Here is a 23,084-nt window from a genome sequence, read left to right as displayed (position 1 = left end):
TCCATCACACACAAAACGCACACCATACAATTATTGATAACATTGGTCTGAATTTTCCAACATGTCCAATCTCAAAAAAACAAAATAACTGGGAAACACACTCCTCTATGGGTAATATCAGGGGCTTGCTCTGACTTCGGGAGGTCAGCGGTTCATTACGTGTCATAGGCGTAATGAAAGCCGCATTGCATGACTCACTACCGTGTCTCCTCTTTCAAGCCTATGAGGCGTAATGGAACGCAGACGCCCCAAAGACTTCTGGGTAAGTTACCCCCCCATCCCGCTGTCACACCTGAAGTCAGTAGACTTCCGAATTAGAGTCCGTCTGGACTCGAAAGCCCATGCCTAATCCTGCATTAGCACATGATCATGACTAGCAAATCACAGACTTGCATATCACCTGACCAATCTGATCACATGCTTCTCCATTAGTTCTCCTAAACATGAACATCACTAAACAGAAGTGAATGGATCCTATATCTAGCATAAAACCCATTTTTTCTTGGCCCCAGTAGTCAAAAAATGCATGTTGTGCGTTGTAGTGCGAGTGGAGCCTTAAGGCTCATACACACATCAGACCATAGTCTTTGGAAAATGAAAGATCACAGATCAATTTTACCCCCTTCAATGTAGTATGAGAGCCATACCTACACAGTCTATTCTATGGAGCTGAACTCCCCATCAGACAGAAATCTTTGCAAGATGCTGCACACAAAGATGCTGTAGACATTCAAAAGATCAGTATCTGCAAAAGATCAGTATCTGCAAAAGATCAGTATCTGCAAAAGATCAGTATCTGCAAAAGATCAGTATCTGCAAAAGATCAGTATCTGCAAAAGATCAGTATCTGCAAAAGATCAGTATCTGCAAAAGATCAGTATCTGCAAAAGATCAGTATCTGCAAAAGATCAGTATCTGCAAAAGATCAGTATCTGCAAAAGATCAGTATCTGCAAAAGATCAGTATCTGCAAAAGATCAGTATCTGCAAAAGATCAGTATCTGCAAAAGATCAGTATCTGCAAAAGATCAGTATCTGCAAAAGATCAGTATCTGCAAAAGATCAGTATCTGCAAAAGATCAGTATCTGCAAAAGATCAGTATCTGCAAAAGATCAGTATCTGCAAAAGATCCGTTCCTGCAAAAGATCCGTTCCTGCAAAAGATCCGTTCCTGCAAAAGATCCGTTCCTGCAAAAGATCCGTTCCTGCAAAAGATCCGTTCCTGCAAAAGATCCGTTCCTGCAAAAGATCCAAAAGATCCGTTCCTGCAAAAGATCCAAAAGATCCGTTCCTGCAAAAGATCCGTTCCTGCAAAAGATCCGTTCCTGCAAAAGATCCGTTCCTGCAAAATGCATTCATAGTCTATGATATCTGCAGATCATCATACACACCTTGTTTAACAGACATTCATCTGCAGATCAGATCCACCAGGATGGATTTTCAGATCTGCAGATGATTGTCTGATCTGCAGATGAATGTCTGTTAAACAAGGTGTGTATGATGATCTGTATATCTCATAGACTATGAATGCAATTTGCAGGAACGGATCTTTTGCAGATAGTGATCTTTTGTGTCTGTACAGCATCTGTGTGTGCAGCATCTTACAAAGATTTTTTTCTGATGGGGAGTTCAGCTCCATAGAAAAGACTGTAGGTATGGCTCTCATACTACATGGAAGGGGGTAAAATTGGTCTGTGATCTTTCATTCTCAAAAGACTATGGTCTGATGTGTGTATGTGGCCTACATCTAAAATCAATTGCTAAGAGGTTCAGAGCCAACAGATCAATAATACCTACCATAAGTTACAGCATCATTGGAAAAAAAGTAATTTATAATGCATTTTACTATGGACAAATGTACAAGTATTTGGCAAATTGGATGCAAAATGATGCAACTCCATGCATTAAGGCTGCTTGCACACCAAGACGTTACAGGCGCACGTTAGTGCGCCTGTAACGCTCCCCCAACGCACAGCAATGTAACACAAGTGGGCTGTTCACACAGCCCACGTTGCGTTACATGTAACGCTGCACGTTCTGTGCAAAGTGCAGCATGCTACGGCGTTGGAGCGGCTATAGCCGCGTTAGACTGTTTGCACATGCGCAGTGGGGGGCGGAGGAGGCGGGGAGAGCCAGCTACAGTAGCGGCGCACATGGCTACTTAATATTCACTGCACTGGCGGGCGCTGATTGGCTGGCGGGACCACGTGATGCGGAGTGTCATCAGCGCCACTCTGGGAGACATTCTAGGACTCGAGCCGCCTAACGCGGCTCACTCTACCGTCGGCTCTTGCAGCACCATACGTTGTGTTAGGTGCACGTTATGCGACCTTAACGTGCCACCTAATGCAACGTCTTGGTGTGCAAGAAGCCTAAGTGTATATAGGGCCTAAAGTCATGATGCAGTAAGATTTGCCTTTCTATAAAGAAGTAAACGGCATTCAACACTTTCTAAGTATTCAGTAGCGCAGAGTGGAGAACTAAGGCCACATACACACATCAGACTATTGTCTTTGGAAAATGAAAGATCACAGACCAATCTTACCACCCTTCATGTAGTATGAGAGCCATACTCTACACAGTCTTTTCTATGGGGCTGAACTCCACATCAGAAAAAAAATCTTTGTAAGATGCTGCACACACGGATCTGTACAGACACAAAAGATCAGTATCTGCAAAAGATCTGTTCCTGCCAAGAATCCATTCCTGCATATTGCAATGATAGTCTATGAGATCTGCAGATCATCATACACACATGATTTAACTGACATTCATCTGCAGATCAGATCCACCAGGATGGATTTTCAGATCTGGGGATGATTGCTTGATCTGCAGATGAATGTCAGTTAAATCATGTGTGTATGATGATCTGCAGATCTCATAGACTATCATTGCAATTTGCAGGAATGGATTTTTGGCAGGAACAGATCTTTTGCAGATACTGATCTTTTGTGTCTGTACAGCAACTGTGTGTGCAGCATCTTGCAAAGATTTTTTTCTGATGGGGAGTTCAGCTCCATAGAAAAGACTGTGTAGAGTATGGCTTTCATACTACATGAAGGGTGGTAAGATTGGTCTGTGATCTTTCATTTTCCAAAGACTATGGTCTGATGTGTGTATGAGCCTTAAGGCCACATACAGACATCAGACCACAGTCTTTGGAAAATGAAAGATCACAGACCAATCTTACCACCCTTCCTGTAGTACAAGAGCCATACTCTACACAGTCTTTTCTATGGAGCTGAACTCCACATCAGAAAAAAATCATTGCAAGATGCTGCGCACACAGATGCTGTACAGACACCAAAGATCAGTATCTGCAAAAGATCTGTTCCTGCCAAAAATCCATTCCTGCAAATTGCAATGATAGTCTATGAGATCTGCAGATCATCATACACACATGATTTAACTGACATTCATCTGCAGATCTGAAAATCCACCCTGGTGGATCTGATCTGCAGATGAATGTCAGTTAAATCATGTGTGTATGATGATCTGCAGATCTCATAGACTATCATTGCAATTTGCAGGAATGGATCTTTGGCAGGAACAGATCTTTTGCAGATACTGATCTTTTGTGTCTGTACAGCATCTGTGTGTGCAGCATCTTGCAAAGATTTTTTTCTGATGTTGAGTTCAGCTCCATAGAAAAGACTGAGTAGAGTATGGCTCTCATACTACATGAAGGGTGGTAAGATTGGTCTGTGATCTTTCATTTTAGTCTGATGTGTGTATGTACCCTAACTGTTGTTACCATTTTCCACTTTTGCAGGGCATTGCCGCTTTAAAAAGTAGCAATCCAGGAATGCAAATCAAAGGAGCCCTTTTTATCGTGATCAAGCTGCTGGAAACTTCCAATACAAGGCTCCATTCAAGTGAACAGAGCTTTAAATCAGTTACAAAATTGCATAAGAAAACACATTCATCAGAGCAACCGGTATGTAAACAACTCAAAGAAGAATAAGTAACAATGAAATATGCCAAAATATAAAGCAACTAACTTGGAGATGCATTTAACAACTTTGGCATACATCAGTGACTATTTAAAAAGGTCAGGTCTACAAAACTAAAAGTTGAATACTGTAGTTAAGAAGTTAGAGCTAAATTACAGTAAGCAACAATAAATGCAGTCAGAGCTACTTTATGCAGCCAGATTCTAAAAGGACATGAAAAAGGGAATTGTACACATAGCGTGGAGCTGTGCACTGCCCGAATAACAACCCGGTGTGGCGGACAGGAACGGCAGAAGTCTCCCAGCGTGTTGGTGAGGGCCCAGAGATGCAAAAGTCATTTTTGTGCTATACATCCAGCACTATTGCACTGCAGCTTGCACAGTTCAAGAGGCTTTTGAAGAAATGGAGTTTGCGGAGATATATGACAACAGCACTCAATCATCAGTCCAATGCCGATATAAGTTCAATTTCAAACATTGGTGTAATCGATTGGCCAATCTGGATTGGAGTGTATGTGGCTAGTGTGTGGGATGTGTGCACCACAGCTGGCTTTGATAACAGAGAATGTCTAACACCGCCGTGTGTCTGTTTTAAAGGGAAATTGTGGGGATTTGATTCCAATTGTTAATAAAATACTATTTGCCTTTGAAGAAGTCTAATTCACATGTATCTGTATGAGATGGTTTCCTGTCACATTACAGCTCCCTCTATTAACAGGCTGGCACGGTAAACATATAGCTAGTGCTCCTCACCTATAATTTAATCTTACCATTGAGAGGAATTATTATGTGAAGTAGAGTGAGGGCCCTTTTCCACTAGCAATCACAAATGCCAGCGATTGCAGTTTTCCATTAATTTTGTTATGCGATCACGATTTTTATTTGCATTGCATTATCCCTCTTAAAATCGCTCCAGAAAGCAATTGCGATTTGCAAATCGAATCACTATAGTGGAAAATACTTCTCATGACTTCTATGATAAAGTAACAACCCTAGCGATTTAAAAATCACTCACGATTTGCGATTTTGCAATTCAGCTGTGCAGTGGAAACCGGCCCTAAATCAGATTAGGTTTGTACCTTTTATCTCCTATGTTTAACAAACAGATGCCAAAGATCTTTGCATTTTTTAAACTGTATTGTTAATTTTTGTTACAAGACCGTCTAAATCGCTTCACTTCTAGGATACGATCAATTAACACCTCTTTTATTGGCTGATTTATTGATCTCCATAGCTGCACAACTGCTCGCCTAGCTGCTGACAGAATAAAGGCGATAATTTGCAGGGCTTTATGTGAAAGGGTGGATAGAAGGTAAGCCAACAACAAAGTCAGGGGGATTAAGTTCTAGATGGGTCTTCCAAAGTTTCACAATAAGCAGAGACAGTTTTACAGAACCATTTTAGTAGAGGACAACATACAAATCTAGCCATTGGGCCCATTTCCCGTTATCGGACGATAGGTTTTGCCTCCCTGCCTCCCGCTCTTGTCCTACCATACTGCAGTACAGCAGCACACATAGACCCCTGGACGCAGAAATCAGGGAATTTATTTTTGAGGATACAATATCCCAGGAATTTTGGCATCTCAACTTGCCAAAAGTGATAGATAACATTTGTTCGAAATAGTTCATGATCTGTACCACATTAAACTATGTGCCTGATGTACTAAGGAGGCAAGATTGCCATGCACGGGTAGCCAACGGAAATTTTACTATTACCACCACTGTCCGCATAGTAAAAACTCAAGTAACGTGAGCACTGCCAGGGTAACGCTACAACACTCATGTTACTAAGGTAACAGGGTTGTGCTAATTAGGCAACTCGTGCTATGCTATAAGCGGCAGTAATGGTAACATTGCTGTGTGCTGCCTGCACACTGCAATCTTACTGCTGTTTAGTGCATCAGGCCCTTTATGACAAAGCTGCCAGGTTTGCTGAAAGGGTGGTGAACTAGCAGGAGTTTGGCTGCAGTAGTATGAACACACCCGTGGAATGTTTTTCAAATTGCGGCTGCCGTGGGTTTATTAATGTTTATGACTGCAGTAGCACAGCAGTAACATGCCCCAACAATTAGAAAGCCCACATTCATGCTGGGTTATGTGTGTTTGAAAATACCGAGCTCAGGAATGCTCGATATAGGGCTCACTTATTACTAACAGAACCGCATAATGTTCCCCCCCCATTCTACATCACGATCCCCTATTGTGATCAACCCCTGAATCCGCTCTCCTTCCTCAGCTTTCTGTAGTTGGAGCCCCCAGCTGGCCTGGCTGTTTCCGCTCTTCTGCCTCTGTCTGTGGACTGTGTCACCTCTGCTGTCACATAGACAGCTGCACAGGTAAGCTGAATCTGCAGTTCTGGTCCCACCCACTCGAACCACACCAAGACTGCCCAACACTATTCACCACCCTTACAGCATCCATCCCTCAATGGAGGTCTGAGATGGCCAAAGCTGGTCCTGCTGTGCAGGCTGAGGAGGGTCAACGACTCGATGGAGTGGTACACAAAATAGGTGGGGTGAGAGGAGAGAATTATGCCTATACCAGTGCTCAGCTGAGTAAATCCACCAGGCTGACAACTGGCTGAAGCACAGAGGGAGGTCGGTGGCTGCTGTTCACATGCTACACACACTCTTGTCAGAAAACTGCCTAGCATGCGCACAAGGCTTTACACCCAGAAACGATGGAGTACACCATTAGCCTACATGGTGTAATAATGTAACAGAGCCATATTATCCAACATGTATACAGCTGGTTTACATTTCTTGGCCCTCATCAATGCAGAGCATGGATTAACATGCCTGTATGAGTGGCCAGTCAAGCGCACCAGCTATCTGGGTACTATTCTCCAGCTCAGTAGAACCGATGCAAGTTAGGACCAATCCATTTTGGGAAGGGTCACTCTGAAGACAGAGCTGCAATACACAACTTATGTTTTGTCTTGAAAACACCATACATATCAAGATCTCTAACACAAATTAATAGCTAAACTTCACTGCTGTAAAAACAGTTCATGTCCAAAAAAATGCAGAGCACTCGTATGTACTTCAGATAGGTTCATAAGACAGAATATATACTTGGCTGAAACTCCATCACATTCCATAAAAACAGACGCTAGACTGAAAATCAGGCTACTCTATAAAAGAAAGTGGGAGGGATGGTTACCGAGAGGCTCCATGAAAGCACACTTCAACTGCATACCGCCCAATCCTCTATTGTTGTAGAGTGAGAAGCTAGGTATTCACAGTCTAGCTTGTGTTTTCATAGAATGTGGGGCTTTTAATGGAAGTATTAAAAATACAATTTTATAAAAATCTTTCAACTGCTGAATAATTATGGCCATCTTTTGATCTGTGTGGACATTGCCTGATTGTAGCACTACGGTACTTGTCCTAAACCTGCAAATGATCCCTCAAGCTAGTCATACAAACAGCTTTTTTTTTTTTTTAATCATTGAAGACTTGAGGCAATCTTTAATTAAACCCAGTGTTTTCCCCAGGCTCTTAGCCCGGGTGCTCCACCCGGCTGTCATCGGCTCACCTCCTCTGCTGTAAGCAAAGTTGTGCAGAGAATCACCGTCCCTGTATTCTCACCCCACCAGGCTACATCTTCATGCCACCCGGCTGGAAAAAAAAAAAACACCTCTGGGGAGAACACTGTAAACCACTAAATATAACTAAAAATCAGGAAAAATCTATGCAGCTCCTAGCCCCCCCCCCCCGGCCAACTTTTGAACAAAATATAAGAGTATTGATCAGACACGCCCGTTCTTAAAATAAACTTAAAGTGAAATAAAGGTGGCCATTTTAACTTGCCTATGGCTTCGTCCAGTCGCCTGCAGTCATTCAGCTCTGCTCCGATCCTCAGCCATGCCACCCCCAAGCTGCATGCATTGCCCCGAGCTGTGTGCCTCATGATTGCAGTGCTGCTGATGGGATAGTTTTGTGCAGCCTGTATAATTTGCAACTGTGCTGACCGTGCGGCCCGGGGTCACGCATACACAGTAGCCTGTGATTGGCTCACTCAGCCAGCTTTCAGAAGGGCACTACTGCTGAACGCAGCAGAGTGGAATGACTGTGAGGGACCAGGACTACAGTGGGCTGGAAAAACAATCCAGGTAAGTTAAACTGGACACTTATTTCACTTTAGGTACCCTTTAAGGAGATCGATAGAGGCATCGGGGGCAGGACTGATATGCAAATTACAGCTGCAATGTTTTGTGCCGCTTTGGCCAACACAAAGCTAGCATCTGAGGCTGTGCAGTTCATAATCTTATTTGAGAACCATTTATCAATATCTACCTAGTTTTCACCACCATGCACAGTCTACTTGATCTGCCAATAATTACACAGTGTATTGCCAGCTTAATGGGAAATGCTTTTCATTTACACCTTATACATTACTCAAGCGCAGCAAGATAATCTCACACCTGGGCCTCATTTCTAGAAAGGACAGAGGATGCGCAATATGGAAGAGAAGCCTACAAATAGAAAAGGGAAGCTGAAAATGGGGATAAACATATGGAAGAGGGCAGATTCTGCTAAAGGGGGCTGTACACGAAAGACCGCGGCTGATGTAAATGGATGCTACAGACAGAAGAGGGAGTTAAGGTGTGCACACACCAAATCACTGATGTTGCCTGTCAGGTGTTAGAACCCGATCCTCTTGGGCGACATCGGTGGGCTCACCTGTAAGGATGGTTGTCGACGCCGTGTGTGCGTGCGTGCGTGGCCACACACACAGAACGTGCATGCTGTCACATGGGGGGGGGGGGAAGCAGCGTGAACAATGAAGTTGGCCGTTGCTGGAGGACAGTTGATCTGCCGGGTGAATCACTTGCGTGTTGTGGGTCGGGCCTCTGTACACATGCCCGATTATCGGCTGAGGCAGTCATTACAGGCAGGTGTATGTGGTTTTAGTTGCACATGTGGAAGTGGTAGGGCAGCTGCTTGAGTGAGCCAAAGCTCAGTTCAAATTTGATCCATATTAACATTCGATCAAAAATGAACAATGCTCTCGGCCGTCTCTCAGCCAAAGTGATCTTGCTGTGCATATGCTGGATTCTCAACATGTGTATGGAGCTTAGAGCACATCTGAAGTCAGGGAGATATGGAGGCTGATATATTGATTTCCTTTTAAATCACACCAGTTACCTGGCTGTCCTGCTGATCGTTCTGGCATCAGTAGGGTCTGCATCTGCCTGAAACAAGCATGCAACTACTTCAGTCAGACCTTAAAGCACCTGATCTGCATGGTTTTTAATTAATATTGATTTATAAAGCGCCAACATATTTTTCAGTGTCTGTAGCTGAAAGACAAAACTTACTTACGGTAAGGTCTTTTCCAGGAGTCGGAAGGACAGCAACCCTGAGACTTGTCTCCCTCCATTTCCAACTGGACAGGATACTAGTTAAAAGAATTAACATAATTGATTAGGCAGGCACCCTACATAAGGCAGCATTCCCTCATCAGTAATAAAAAAGATCACACAGAATGATGCTTCAAATAATTTTTATTAACAATACATCAGGGTGGGTAGTAAGGGTGCTGTCCTTCCGACTCCTGGAAAAGACCTTACCGTAAGTAAGTTTTGTCTTTCCAGGACGTCTCAGGACAGCAACCCTGAGATGATAAACAAGACATAATTAGGGAGGGATTACAGCCTGCAAAAAACTCTTCTACCAAAACATAAGTCAGAGTTAGAGGTTAAATCAAGTCTATAACTGATGAGGGTAAGGGAATGCTGCCTTATGTAGGGTGCCTGCCTAATCAATTATGTTAATTCTTTTAACTAGTATCCTGTCCAGTTGGAAATGGAGGGAGACAAGTCTCAGGGTTGCTGTCCTGAGACGTCCTGGAAAGTATTATATTGAGAGGATCAGCAGGACAGCCAGGTAACTTGCATTGCTTAAAGTGGGCCTTAACTCAGAATTCCCCCTCTGTTCTAAAAGATAAGCTGAACTGCAGTAAATCTGAAGTGTGTCTACTTCCTGCTTTCATGGAAGCAAAGGGTTAACATCCTGTGTTTACATATTAGCTGTCTGCCAAGGACTGTCAAATGTCTGTGCTGACACAGCTGAGAAATCAAATTTAAATTACACTTGCAATTACTTACAGATGGGGGTGAAATAAGACAGGCCCTTCTCTCTAAAAACACAAAGGGTGCATTTATCTCCATTTTCCTTTTGTCCTGTGCAAGAGTTCAGGTCCACGTTAAAAGAAAATAAAGGTCAGCCTCTATATCCCTCTCACTTCAGGTGTCCTTTAAGGTCACCTTATCTACAGCAATAATAGGCACTTTACTATGCCAGCAGCAGAAACTAGTAGCAGCTCATATTCCTTATAACAATGCAGATTATTAGTGTCAGTTATATCATAGAATAATTCTGTATTCCTCAGTGGAACAAATTCCTTCCTTTTTTGTGTCTTGTAAAATATTCATCTGCTTAGAGTTTCTGCTGGAGCTTGGAGTTAATGTGCTTCTTCTGCTTAGGGGATATTTAACTAATGGCTTCATAAATAAAAACAATAAGGAACCAGCTTTGATGTTTTGATTCAGCTTTGCAGCTAAAAAGCATTTGCCGGGGATTTCAGCCATAGAAGGGGAGCATGATGTAAAGGTCTATTCTGACTATGCTTGGCTTCCTGTGATCACCTCCCAGCAAGGAGCGACCACATGAAATGAATTGTACATGGCCATAGTACAGTAACCAGAGGAAAATGTTACGAAAGATACAAGCGCAGGCATTCCGCTCTATACCAACATGAAGCACCTCTTAAGGGATGCATTACTGATGGGGTATATTTATGTACAATGGCTGTATAGATTATCTTCAAACACTAAGCCATTGTTATATTACGGTTCTTCACCCATGCACATGGTGGATATGCAGCACAAAGAACTACAGCTTTTCATTGTCGGTTTGTGGTAGCACCATTTTACATGAGCCCAGTAAGCCTGATTGGAATGGACCGCTGATTTCAGGGTTGCAAGAAAAAAAACCCCAGACATTTCCAATTATTAAAGAGAAATTGTGACCAAGAATTGAACTTCATCCTAATCAGTAGCTGATACCCCCTTTCCTATGTGAAATCTTTTCCTTTTTACAAACGGATCATCAGAGGGCTCTGTATGGCTGATATTGTGGTGAAACCCCTCCCACAGTGTGATGTCAGGACCACACCTCTCCAGATTTAAAGGCACATGAGCAGACCCAGGCACCTGACCACACAGCTTAGATAATGGGTATCATTCATAAACAGGCTGTCGGTAGTGCGGGAAAACACCGTTCTTCTCCGCAACCGGTAATTAAGACTTCTGGGTGGCCATTCATAAAGAAGTCTGCCTGTTGCGGAAGAAGTGCGGAGGTTTTCTGGAGGAAGCTGGCGGCAGCGTGGCGGAAGACATGCGGAAACTTAAAAGCTGCCCGATTCCCTCCCTGCGCTGCTCTGTCTGATGCTGCTTGGGAGGTCCCTCCCATTCATTTATATGTATTCCGCCCGCCTATCGCTACTGTCGAGCAAGCGGTATTTTCCTTCCGGATACCGCTTGCTCTAATCTTTATGAATGGATGTGTTTGTTACTTTTTCTAGATTAATCTAGAAAAACTCCGCACAAGGCGGAAATGTATCGCTCTGTCACTTTTTCATGCGGAAAGAGCCTTTATGAATGGGGCTTATGCTGAGTGGTCGGGAAAGTCACCGGTGTTAAGCATTTCCGCATGCGGAAATGCTTTATGAATGATACCCAATCTGTTGGCTGGACAGGTGAAAAATCTAAACGCTGAAGCATGCTCTTCCACTGTAGAACAAAGTGGTAAATATGAGGGCACATTGAAGCAAAAAACAGTGGCAACTGTCTAATAGCCCATGCTTACGCCACTGGCTGTGCATAGAAGAGGGTGATAATGGTTTTACGCAACAGGAAGTGTAAGTTAACCTCTTCTGAAAGCTCACTTAAAGTTTACCCGAGGCAAGATACCTAAAGAGAGGGAGGAAGCCTCTGGATCCTGCAGAGGCTTCCCACATCTTCCTAGCCCCACTGTTGCCATGTGTGGACCCCCGGAACATATCTGAGAGGGGCTGGTCAGATAGGTTATGTGGCCGTGCTACTCTTCATGCTCAACCGTGACTGTATTGCATCCGCGGGAGTAAAGCCGCGCCTCTGCAGCAAGCTGGAGACACTGACCTCTGAGCAGATCCAAGCTACAGCACAGGCATGGCCACACTAATGCATAAGGAGGGGCAGACACAAACGTCAAGAAGGTCCCAGGCCGCGGTGTGGTCTGGAGGACGACGTGGGAAGAAGCCTCTGGTATTTCATTTTCTTTAGGAAAATGATGTATAGGGTTTACTGTGCAGATCATCATGTATTAAACAATCTTTCGTGAAAAACTAAAAACATTAAAAATGAATTCCAAAAACTGATATAACGAAGGAGATACTGGCCTGGATGACCACAGACTGAATGAACCACTAGATCACTAGAGATTACATTAGTGCAATCTTGTGTCATTTTCACCATGATTTGTCGGAAATGCTTAACTTTTTCTGCTAGTAACCCACCACTGCAAGAGACATATGACTCCACCCCAGTAGACAGAATTAATGCTTAAGGCTTTTGGGGTAGCACATTTTTGTGATTGGCAACAGTATAAGGTCTACGTGAACAGCAAACAACACCATTCTGCAAGTCTGTATCCATACAGGAAGCAGAAATCCCCATTGCACATGCATCAAAAAACGTTTCCTCCTAAACAAACTGCTGTTCCACAAGAACAGAACTTGGTGAAAAATAGCAAACTGACACTAGGGCCCGTTCAGACTGCAAAATGCGGACGGCCACGCATGCGGACCGCAACGCGTACGAACGCACGCCATCCGCGTTCGTATGCGTTGCGTGGCTGATCCCATCACTGAAAAGTGAATGGGACAGCCGCGCGTTTTTGTAAAATCTGCGTGCAGCATGCGTTCCCGGACCGCACAGGTCCGGAACGCATGCAGTGTGAACATCAGACATTGCACTCTATGCAATGTCTGATGTCCTGCGTGTCGGCCACCTGCACGCGTTTCCAAAACGTGGCTGGAAACGCGTGCAGTGTGAACGGGCCCTAAGCCGCTGCTTCAAATGATTATTCATGTTAAAACAGATAATGACAAAATTTGAACCAGCAGCAATCTGACTGCTTTATGCTGCTACTCCCTGATCTTCCCTTGGCTTTGGAGAACAGATACTACATTATAGGTGAATAACGTAATGAAGAGCTAGAATGTGCTGGACCTTCATCTGTTCCAGTGCCTTTCAGTGGTCTTAAAGAGAAACTCCGACCAAGAATTGAACTTTATCCCAATCAGTAGCCAATACCCCCTTTTACATGAGAAATCTATTCCTTTTCACAAACAGACCATCAGGGGGCGCTATATGATTGATATTGTGGTGAAACCCCTCCCACAAGAAACTGAGGACCTTGGTACTCCTGGCAGTTTCCTGTCTGTGAACCTTGTTGCATTGTGGGAAATAGCTGTTTACGGCTGTTTCCTACTGCCAAAAAAGCATGCATCAGCTACATCACCTGCCAACAATAAAAATGTCACCATGTAATAAATGTCAGCAGGTATTTAAAAGATTTTACAATGGGCAAACACTGACTAAATAATTTATACATAATTATTGTAAAAATGAAGCACAAAATGAAGCACTTTTTTTTAAATTAAATTATTTTCACTGGAGTTCCTGTACACACGTCGCAATTTTTCTGATGGCTGATGATTTGAGCGCTGAGCGTTTCTGCGATATCACAATGTGGGTAAAGTTCACACGACCACGCAAACGTTGCTTAGCATTGCAATAACGACAGTCAGGGCAGATCAGATCGCTAAGATCCCTGACGACTCCCACGCAAAGTACCGCTTGAAGTTTCATTCGCTCCCGACGTGTAGTGTTGCGTGACGTCGTGCATAGCCGCCGGGAGGAAGAAGCGCCGCTTGACGACCATCATCACGGGAACGTCGCAGGACCCGTCTTGCGGTGAGTACTGAGCTTTAGGTGGAAGGTCCCCATTTCAGATTTAATAAAATCCGGTACTGTATTGAGATAGAATAACTTTAATAGATTTTTTTTCTTTAGTTATCAGTAATATTTAAGAGGTATGTCTGTGGAAGTGACAGAAGGGAGGTCTGTGGAAGTGACAGAAGGGAGAAAGTACATGTGTAGAATTACACACACACACACACACGAACACACACGAACACACACACGAACACACACGAACACACACGAACACACACACGAACACACACACACTGTTGAGAAACCAATATTTGCTGCCTGGAAAACAAAAACCCCAAACAATCCAATGGAATGCCAGGTACTGCACATGCACAGAGGTTAGGCCCCATTTACACTTCATCACTTGGTACATGTTTTTTTTTCTTCTCTATAGCGCTGCATTATGAAAAATCTTTCAGTTAAAAGTAAAACACGTATAGGTGTGATCTGAGCCATTGGGAAACATGGGCATTACTTTGAAAATCAGTTGTCCTTTCAGTTATAACAGAGCATTAGGGCTGGTTCAGATGGTCGTCTGCAGAGCGTTTACCGCTGGCGTTTGGGACTTGGCGTTAAACGCTCCCATTCAAGTGAATGGGAGCGTTTGCACCAGGCTTTTACTGGCATTCATGCAAACGTTCAGATCCCAATTTTCCCTGGCGTTCGAGTCGACCCTGGACGCTACATGTAGCGTCCTGGGGCGTTTAACCACCACAGCTAATGTCCCCCTATAGGGAAAAATACCCGCTGACCGCAACTGAAAGATTGAACGCAACGCTGCCACGGAACGCAACGCCTCAGAAAGCCGGGCAGACGCCAGTGTGAACCTGCCCTTAAGTGTAAAATATGGCCCGAGCGTTTGTTTGGGCGAGCAATAGAGAACGGTCACCTGCAGTTCATCAAGAACGATGAATGCCCCCACATCCACACTTATCACAGAGTATGTCATTTTTTTCACTGTTTGCAACCAGGACCAGGATTGTATGTACTATTTGGATACAACCTATTTAATGCCATGGGGCTTATTATTCTTTAAGAGCATCACAAATGGATCAAGAGGAACACTTAAGGCACTTTGACAAACTATGCTCACAATTTTTCACGATTTTTTATTTTAAAAAGTTGCAGCACACTTTGGGTGTGCTTTTACACTTGATTTTTGCTATGCGGTGCATACACACACACCGCAAAAATGAGGCATTGTATGACCCTGCGCCACGGTCAGGCGACAGGGACATATGCACAGGCCCGCCCCCAGGCTAGTGACGTACCCCCTGCTGGGCAGAAACTACGTCACTGGGATTCCCACTGGTCCGCGCCACGTCGCATTGTGCTCCCGCTGTTCACACTGCTTGCGTTACCCATTGACTTGCATTACTGCATAATCCATGCCGTAACGTGCTGCAGCCTTTGCATGGTCATTGCGGCAATTTAGATACATTCGGCGTACTGCATAAAGTGTGCAAGTCTCCATACACTTGCATTGCCCTTGCAGGAGGGAAGAGTACCACAGTGTGACGCAGTATACAGCAGGCTTGCAATAGGCCTGAACCAATCTACAGCATTAAAGAATCCAAACTATTCCCCATATTGAAACCAGCTGCGAATGGAGCTATAAAAATAACATATCGACCGACCAGTCCTTTAAAGAGAATCTGTACTCTAATATTCTTACAATAAAAAGCATACCATTCTATTCATTATTTTCTCCTGGGCCCCTCTGTGCTGTTTCTGCCACTCCCTTCTGCAATCCTGGCTTGTAATTAACAGTTTTAGGCAGTGTTTACAAACAAACTAACCAGCTTCTAATAGGCTCAGCTAAGCATAGAGTGTGAGTCATTCAGAGTATGCAGGGGCCTGCAGAGGGTGTGTATCGCTTCTACCAATCACAAGCAGCCCTGCACATTCCACACAATCAAGCTTTAGCCCGACAAACAGGACAGAGGAAAGATACATTGATTTATTACAGAGACAGTGCAGTTAGGAAAGACTGCAGTAAGCCAGAGCAGATTAGAACAGGCATAGGAACTTATAGGATAGAAGAACTAAGGCAGAACAATTTGTTACAGAGTCTCTTTAAAGAAAGCATAGATATTGGCTATCATTCATAAAGCATTTCCGCATGCGGAAATGCTTAAAACAGCTGACTTTACCAACCACTCGGCAAAGTCAGCATTCATAAAGCCTCTTTCCGCATGGAAAAATGACACTACCGAGCAGAGTGATAAATCACCGCCTTGTGCGGTGATTATCGGTACAAATGTAGCAAAATGTTCATTCATAAAGATCACCGCAAGCGGTGTGAGGTCGGGAAGTTCTGCTCCCTCTGATGTGGTGATACCAATGTAAATGAATAGAGACACACAGACCTCCCAGGCAGCTGCAGCAGAGCGGAACACGGAGAAATGTATCAACTCGGCAGCTTCCGTGTTTCCGCAAGCCTACCGCCTGTCTACCGCCAGCTTAGCTCGGGGAATCTCCGCACTGCTTCCGCACACGGATACATCTTTATGAATGCTCACCCAGAAGTCTAAAAATCCGCCAGCGGTGTTTTCCCACACTGATTCTCTTTACCGACAGCCTGTTCATGAATGATAGCCAATGTGTTAGGATCGTTTGGGCCCACCGGCATCAGTTTTCATACAGTGCGATGTGGATAATCTGATCGAATTTATGATCATCCGCTGAAAATTGTACCATTTGTGGGCACCTGTAGGTTAGGTTCACACTCAGATCGCAAAACAGAATCGGTTAAAAATGAAAGCGATTTGGCAGCACAAATTTCACAGCGTTTACGTTTTGCCATTCTCATTTGGAGTAATGAGAATCACATCACAATTGCTACAAAAAATGCAGCATGTTAGCAATGAATACAAATCAAAAACACTGCAGTGTGAATGGTCCAATAGGGATACACTGTTACAGCCAGTGCTGTGGAGTCAGTACAAAAGCCATCCGACTCCAACTCCTCAGTTTATGAAGCCACTGACTCAGACTCCAAGTACCCAAAATTGCTCCAACTCCTCAAATCTGACTCCAAAGCCCTTACAGAGCTTTGCTGATCCCACTGAAAGTAATGTCGCTTAAATGTGCCCCAGTGTGAACCAGCCCTTAGGCCTAGAACCCACTTCAAGTCGCAAATTGCTATTGAAATCGCTAGCGTTCTTATTAGTTGTTTGGTAAGCGATTTCATGAGCGTTTTCCATCAATTTTGGTGAACGATTTTAAAAAGTGTAGGCTTTTTGCCGGCGATTGTGATTTTAATTATGATTGGTTGTTTCAAATTATTTTTAACAGTTTTCAGTAGTTTCAAAACACAGCCAGCACTTCAATACTTTACATTGAAGTGCAAACGCTCCCAAAATGCTGCATGGCCTGCAATTGCGATTTTGCTAATAGCTACTGTGGAATTCGTTATTTACATTGGCAGAGCATTTAGGGAAAGTGCTAGCGATTTAAAGCAATCCCTAAATGCTCAAAAAAAGCGCTCTAGTGGGTTCCAGCCCTAAGGCCCCATTCACACTTACAAAACGCTAGCGCTTTTGCTAGCGTTTTGCTCTGGCGTTTTTGGCGATTAACGTCATTCACCCTTGGGGCGATTTCCCGGCGATCGTGATTAGCGCTTCTATAGCACTACACGCGATCGCCGGCAAAACGCTTTAGTGTAAATGGGGCCTCAGTCTTGATTTTTTAATACACTGCTGGATCCTGTTTTCAATTAATCTGCAAAGTGATAAAACTCAAATGGATCAGCTCAAAATGATGAATTCTGCCAGAAATTTTTCATGTACCACATATGGCGCTCAATGACAGCTGCTGCCAGCAGTGCCTCCCTGGTACCACTTGTCAAAACTAAGGTTACACAAACGGATTTTAAAAAGCCTTGAAAAGCAAATAGTCCAGACATTTTTTCAAGCAGTCAATGGCATTTTCCAGGCATGCAAAGCAGACACTTTAAGGAGTCTTTTTTGACACTGCAAATTGAAATACGATTCCGATTTGAGATTCAAATTTTCGCTGGATACTAACACAAGAAGAAAAACATAGAATGCAGGACTTTTATTTTAATTGCATCAAAAATTGGAAATTCTGAATCAAATGTAGTGTAAAAGAGCCCCGAAAACCTAGAAATGCTAAAGATCTGCAAATGGACATTTTATGAGTGACATTTGGCCAGGGTTCCACACATTTGCCATTGCTTCCTGGACACCACATGTGCCCTTTAATTTGCTAAACACCAATGTAAAACTATTGTATACTGGCACACTGGTATAGGTGAAGATTTCACACAAAAGCAATTGTGGAGCATCAAAATAAGAGGTGGGCCACCCCTAGCAGAGCATTGCAACAATGTCAAGAAGCTGTAGGCACCGGGTAGCTTTCCAGCTTAACCTCTGCCACACAGCTAGCTCCCCAGCTTACACCACATGCCCCTCTCCCCTGGCATACAGATATATCCCCAGCCTACCTCATATACCCCCAGCCCTGGCATACAGACATCTCCCCAGCTTACCTTACATATCCCTCTCCCCTGGCATAGAAACATCTCCCCAGCCTACTCTATACACCCCCAGCCCTGGCATACAGACGTATCCCCAGCTTACCTTACATATTCCTCTCTCCTGGCATACAGACATATTCCCTGCCTGGCATACCCCCAGCCCTGGCATACAGACATCTCCCCAGCTTACCTTACATACCCATCTCCCCTGGCACACAGACATCTCCCCAGCTTACCTTACATACCCATCTCCCCTGGCATACAGACCTATCCCTAGCATACAGCAGATACCCCCCTCCCCTGGCATACAGACCTATCCCTAGCATACAGCAGATACCCCCCTCCCCTGGCATACAGACCTATCCCTAGCATACAGCAGATACCACCTCCCCTGGCATACAGACATATCCCCAGCATACAGCAGATACCACCTCCCCTGGCATACAGACATATCCCCAGCATACAGCAGATACCACCTCCCCTGGCATACAGACATCTATCTCCCCAGCTTACACCACATACCAGCCAACCCACAGACACACGGACGGCTCCCCATCTTACCCCCCTCCCCTCCCTGTGAAGCCAGCGGGGGCACAACATGGCCGCCGCTGCCGTTCCAGCCCTCCTCCGGAGCTTCCCGTCTGGGCCCCACACAAGGGGCGCAGCTGCACTACCCCCCACGTGGGCTTCCTCCGCAAACAGCCGTCCGCCGTAACACGGGAACCCCAAAAAGCTAACATGCAAATGAAGCCGAGTAGGTGGCACCCTAGAATGCAAATGAGCTTCCCGTCGCGCCACCCCTTACTTTACCACGGGGGGCGCTATGGGGTGGGGGAAAGGGTTAAAATAAACCAAGTACGGGGGGGGGGGGCTGAATGCCAGGCGAGACTTAAAGGGGAAACCCACTCTTTTTCCGCCTATTGTTGTCCGGTTGAATAAGACCCAGCGCATAGCCCGGCCCTTGTTGTCCCAATAAGACCCCGAGTCGCAGTCGCCTCATCAGTGGCAATGGGGGACAGGCGAGATTGCGGGGGCAGCTCGGCCTTTGTTCCCATAGCCGCGATGGGAGGAAGCTGTCCCGTGCTGGCAGGGCCCGGGGAGCCGCTGCGGCCTGGCACTGTGCATAGGATGGGCAGCACACGGAGCTCGCTCACCTCTTGGCGCTGGTGGACAGCAGCTTGGAGTTCTTGCTCATGCTGACTTTGCTCTCCTTCTTCTTGCCGATGCTGTTAGGATGCTGCTGGTGGCCGGGCTCTCTCTCTATCTGCTGGTTGGAAGAGGTGGATGAAGACGAGCTGCTGCTGGCCCTGGAATCGTCATCCGACATAGCGAGATCACACACACACTCACAAGCCTGCAGCAAGCCAGCCACAGAGAGAGAGGGAGGAGGAGGAGGGTGACCAATATCCTTCCCCCACCCCAACACACAACAAGGAATGACTGACTGCGAGCCCACAGCGTGCGGCGATCTCCTGGCTGCACACACAATGCACACCCCGACACCGTCTTCCCAGCAGCCGGGAGGGAGGGGGAGGGGGCTGGCCCAATTCAATGGGGGAAAAAGGAGAATCCTAAAGCTTCAAAGGGTTACTGCTGGCAGCATTTAATGTTTAGGACTGGGTAATAAGTCCCTGACTCTGGCAGCGTATAGCTCTGGAAGTTTAGTATAGCCTAAATGTCATAACACAAACAGTAAAAAAAAATAGCAAATTAAACAGTTCTATTTATAGACAATGCTTACATTTCTTCATTTTGAACTTTTTTTTAACGTGAACGTCTAATGTTAAAGGCAGGAGAGGACTGGCCAGGGGGAGATTTCCCCCTAGGCTGCCTCTCATTTAATAATTTAGGGTTGGCTGATCCACCAACCACTTCATAATTATTATCCAATCGGATAACAATCTGCGCCACCACAAGCATGCCCATTTAACAATTTTACTTATTTTGGGTGGACAGTAGTTGAATGTATCGATGTGGTCATGAAGTGCGATAATAACAAACTATGAATGCAATGGAAACCCCAGCCGGTGTCCCTCAAAATGTATTATGTGCCCCACGGTGCCTGTGCATTTATACTTTACCTGTCATGCTGTCCCTTGAGTATCCTTGCTGCATTGGCGACCCACATGACTACCGGTAAATAGCACTTCGGGCGCGTGTGACATCATTTGGGCTGGGGGCGCATGTGACATCATTTGGGCTGGGGTTACTGTGAAACCGAGCCTCTAGTTTGTGTTTTCCTTCCAGGCCAAAAGGTCCCAGTCCTCCCCTGGTTAAAGGTGTACATTAATGATACAATTTAGCGAAGGATCAGTCAGATTGAATGATGTTGACAGTCGGCAACAAACAATCGTTTCAGCGATCTGTTTTTTGGATTGATTCTATTTGAAATCGTTGTATTGGTTAATTTTTTTTTTTAACGAAACTATGGGCCGATTGATAGTTTCCTTCTGATCACAATTATCATATCAGAAAGTCAATTATTCGTTAACATTGCATTGAACCTGAACTGAAAATTAAAAGTTAAAATAAACATAAACACGTCATACTTACCTCCCTTGTAGTCTACTCATCAATCTTTTTCTCCTCTCCCGCATCCTGTTTGTCCAATGTGATGAATGGGATTCTCTGTCCTCCATTTTGAAAACGGCCATTACGACATAACAGCTTCCTGGTCAGCACACTGTAATATCGCCCACTTGAGCCATAGGGAAACATGGACATTACCTTGCACATTCAGTTGTAACTGACAGCAGCTGATCTATAACTGACAGCAACTGGTATATTTCAGTTTTGACAAAATCTTGTCAGAACTAAAAGGGATCACTGTAAGAAGAAAATGGTGAGCTTCTCAGAGGAACTGACGATGAGGTAAGTATAAAATATTTACTCGTACTCAACGCCCGACGGGTCCTATGATGTCCCTTTGACGATGGTCATTAATCAGATCGCAGGCGGCTGGAGCAGGAGCTGAGATGCTCCTTGGTAATGTAAAGATTGGAGGAGGCTCTGTGCTAGTCTGTGGGCCCTGCACAAGTGGGACACAGCCAGCGAGAGCGGTTTAGCTGCCATATGAATCACAAGTAAAACTTTTATTGTATCCAAGCAAGGCGTTTCAGAGGGCTCAAACCTCTTTCATCAGGCTAGCACAGAGCCTCCTCCAATCTTTACACTACCAAGGAGTATCTCAGCTCCTGCTCCAGCCGCCTGCGATCTGATTCTCTCACCTTGGCAGAGCGGCGTGGAGCCAACATCAGCTTCAGCCAATATACACACTCTTCCCACCCATGATTGCATGCATCACAGCACTCGGGCTAGGTGGGAAATATACCAGAGCAGCAACCTGCCAGTACAGCTCTGAAGGAGGCTATCGTCTGCACACCTTGTGGAGGAGGACTTCTGCCAAGACTTTGTCCCCGGTCCAAGTGGGACAAAGTCTTTCTGCTGACCACCCCCTATGGGACAGTCAGCCACAGATCCAGGTGAGAATATTCCTCGGCCGGCCGTCCATTTGTATTGGATGACAACCTGAGTGTGCTCTCCTCCCACCCCTTGTTTTTTCACCCATCCCCCGAATCCCACTGTCTACTGAAGATAAGGACACACCATATAGCAGGTGTCCAAAACTTATTGTTTCCCTGAGGGCCCTTTTCCACCAGCGCGTTTGTGCTGGCTGAATCGCAAAGTCGCAAACCGCTAGCGATTTTACAATCGCTACGGTTTGCTTTTTAACATAGGAATCGCGGTAGGTCATTTCCACTACCGCAATTCGTTTTTTACCCGAACGCGAACGCGCGGCGGAGCGATATTTGCCGCGATTTTGCTATGCAGTGCATAGCATAGCAAAATCGCGGCCGCAAAACGTCGGGGAATCCCCGGTTTTGCGATTCAGCAATCACTAGCGTTCAGCGTGAACGCTAGCGACTACAGGTGGAAAAGGGCCCTGAAGGTACAAAACCCAGCATGAGCTCATTGTCACTGAGGTGTGAGGTGGGGAGATGCACAGTGGGCCTTAGCTGCATCCATCACACTTCTGAGATAGTATGCAAAGTACTGTAAAGGTGGCTATACACTGTTCGATGAGACCAACAGATACAGTAGTTAGATTACTATTTAATCAGAGAGGGATCTATCTGACCAAATCCCGCCACACACTATACACAGATTTTCAATCGATTTCAGCATAAAATTGATTGAAAATCTGAATCGCTTGAAAATCTGTGTGCTCTACCTCCTGGGTCTCCCCGTCTATATCCCTCCCCCAGGCCATGCAGTGTAGGCAGCAAATACACTCACCTGCCCACCGGCGTTTCCTCCCATGTCTTCTCTCCCCCGCTGTGCACTCCTCCCTCTGTCTTCTCTCCCTCGCTGTGCGCTCCTCCCTCTTGGCTCCTCTCCCCCGCTGTGCGCTCCTCCCTCTGTCTTCTCTCCCCCACTGTGCACTCCTCCCTCTGTCTTCTCTTTCCCGCTGTACGCTTCTCCCTCTGTCTTCTCTCCCCTGCTGTGCACTCCTCCCTCTGTCTTCTCTCCCCCACTGTGCACTCCTCCCTCTGTCTTCTCTTCCCTGCTGTGCGCTCCTCCCTCT

General features: G+C 45.2%; 1 protein-coding gene across 1 annotated transcript in view; it reads right to left on the bottom strand.

Annotated features, from left to right (window-relative positions):
• UBE2E1 (ubiquitin conjugating enzyme E2 E1) overlaps window positions 1-20,013 on the bottom strand; it is a 91,877-nt gene extending 71,864 nt beyond the window's left edge. Inside the window, exon 1 of the mRNA XM_068236137.1 lies at window positions 19,654-20,013. Within this exon, the coding sequence (XP_068092238.1) occupies window positions 19,654-19,826 (173 nt within the window). The 5' untranslated portion in view covers window positions 19,827-20,013. The remainder of the gene's footprint in view (window positions 1-19,653) is intronic.
• Window positions 20,014-23,084: the final 3,071 nt, after the last annotated feature.

Source organism: Hyperolius riggenbachi, chromosome 5 (assembly GCF_040937935.1).
Source record: "Hyperolius riggenbachi isolate aHypRig1 chromosome 5, aHypRig1.pri, whole genome shotgun sequence".
Classification (NCBI taxonomy): domain Eukaryota; kingdom Metazoa; phylum Chordata; class Amphibia; order Anura; family Hyperoliidae; genus Hyperolius; species Hyperolius riggenbachi.
This window is presented reverse-complemented; position numbering and strand designations above follow the sequence as displayed.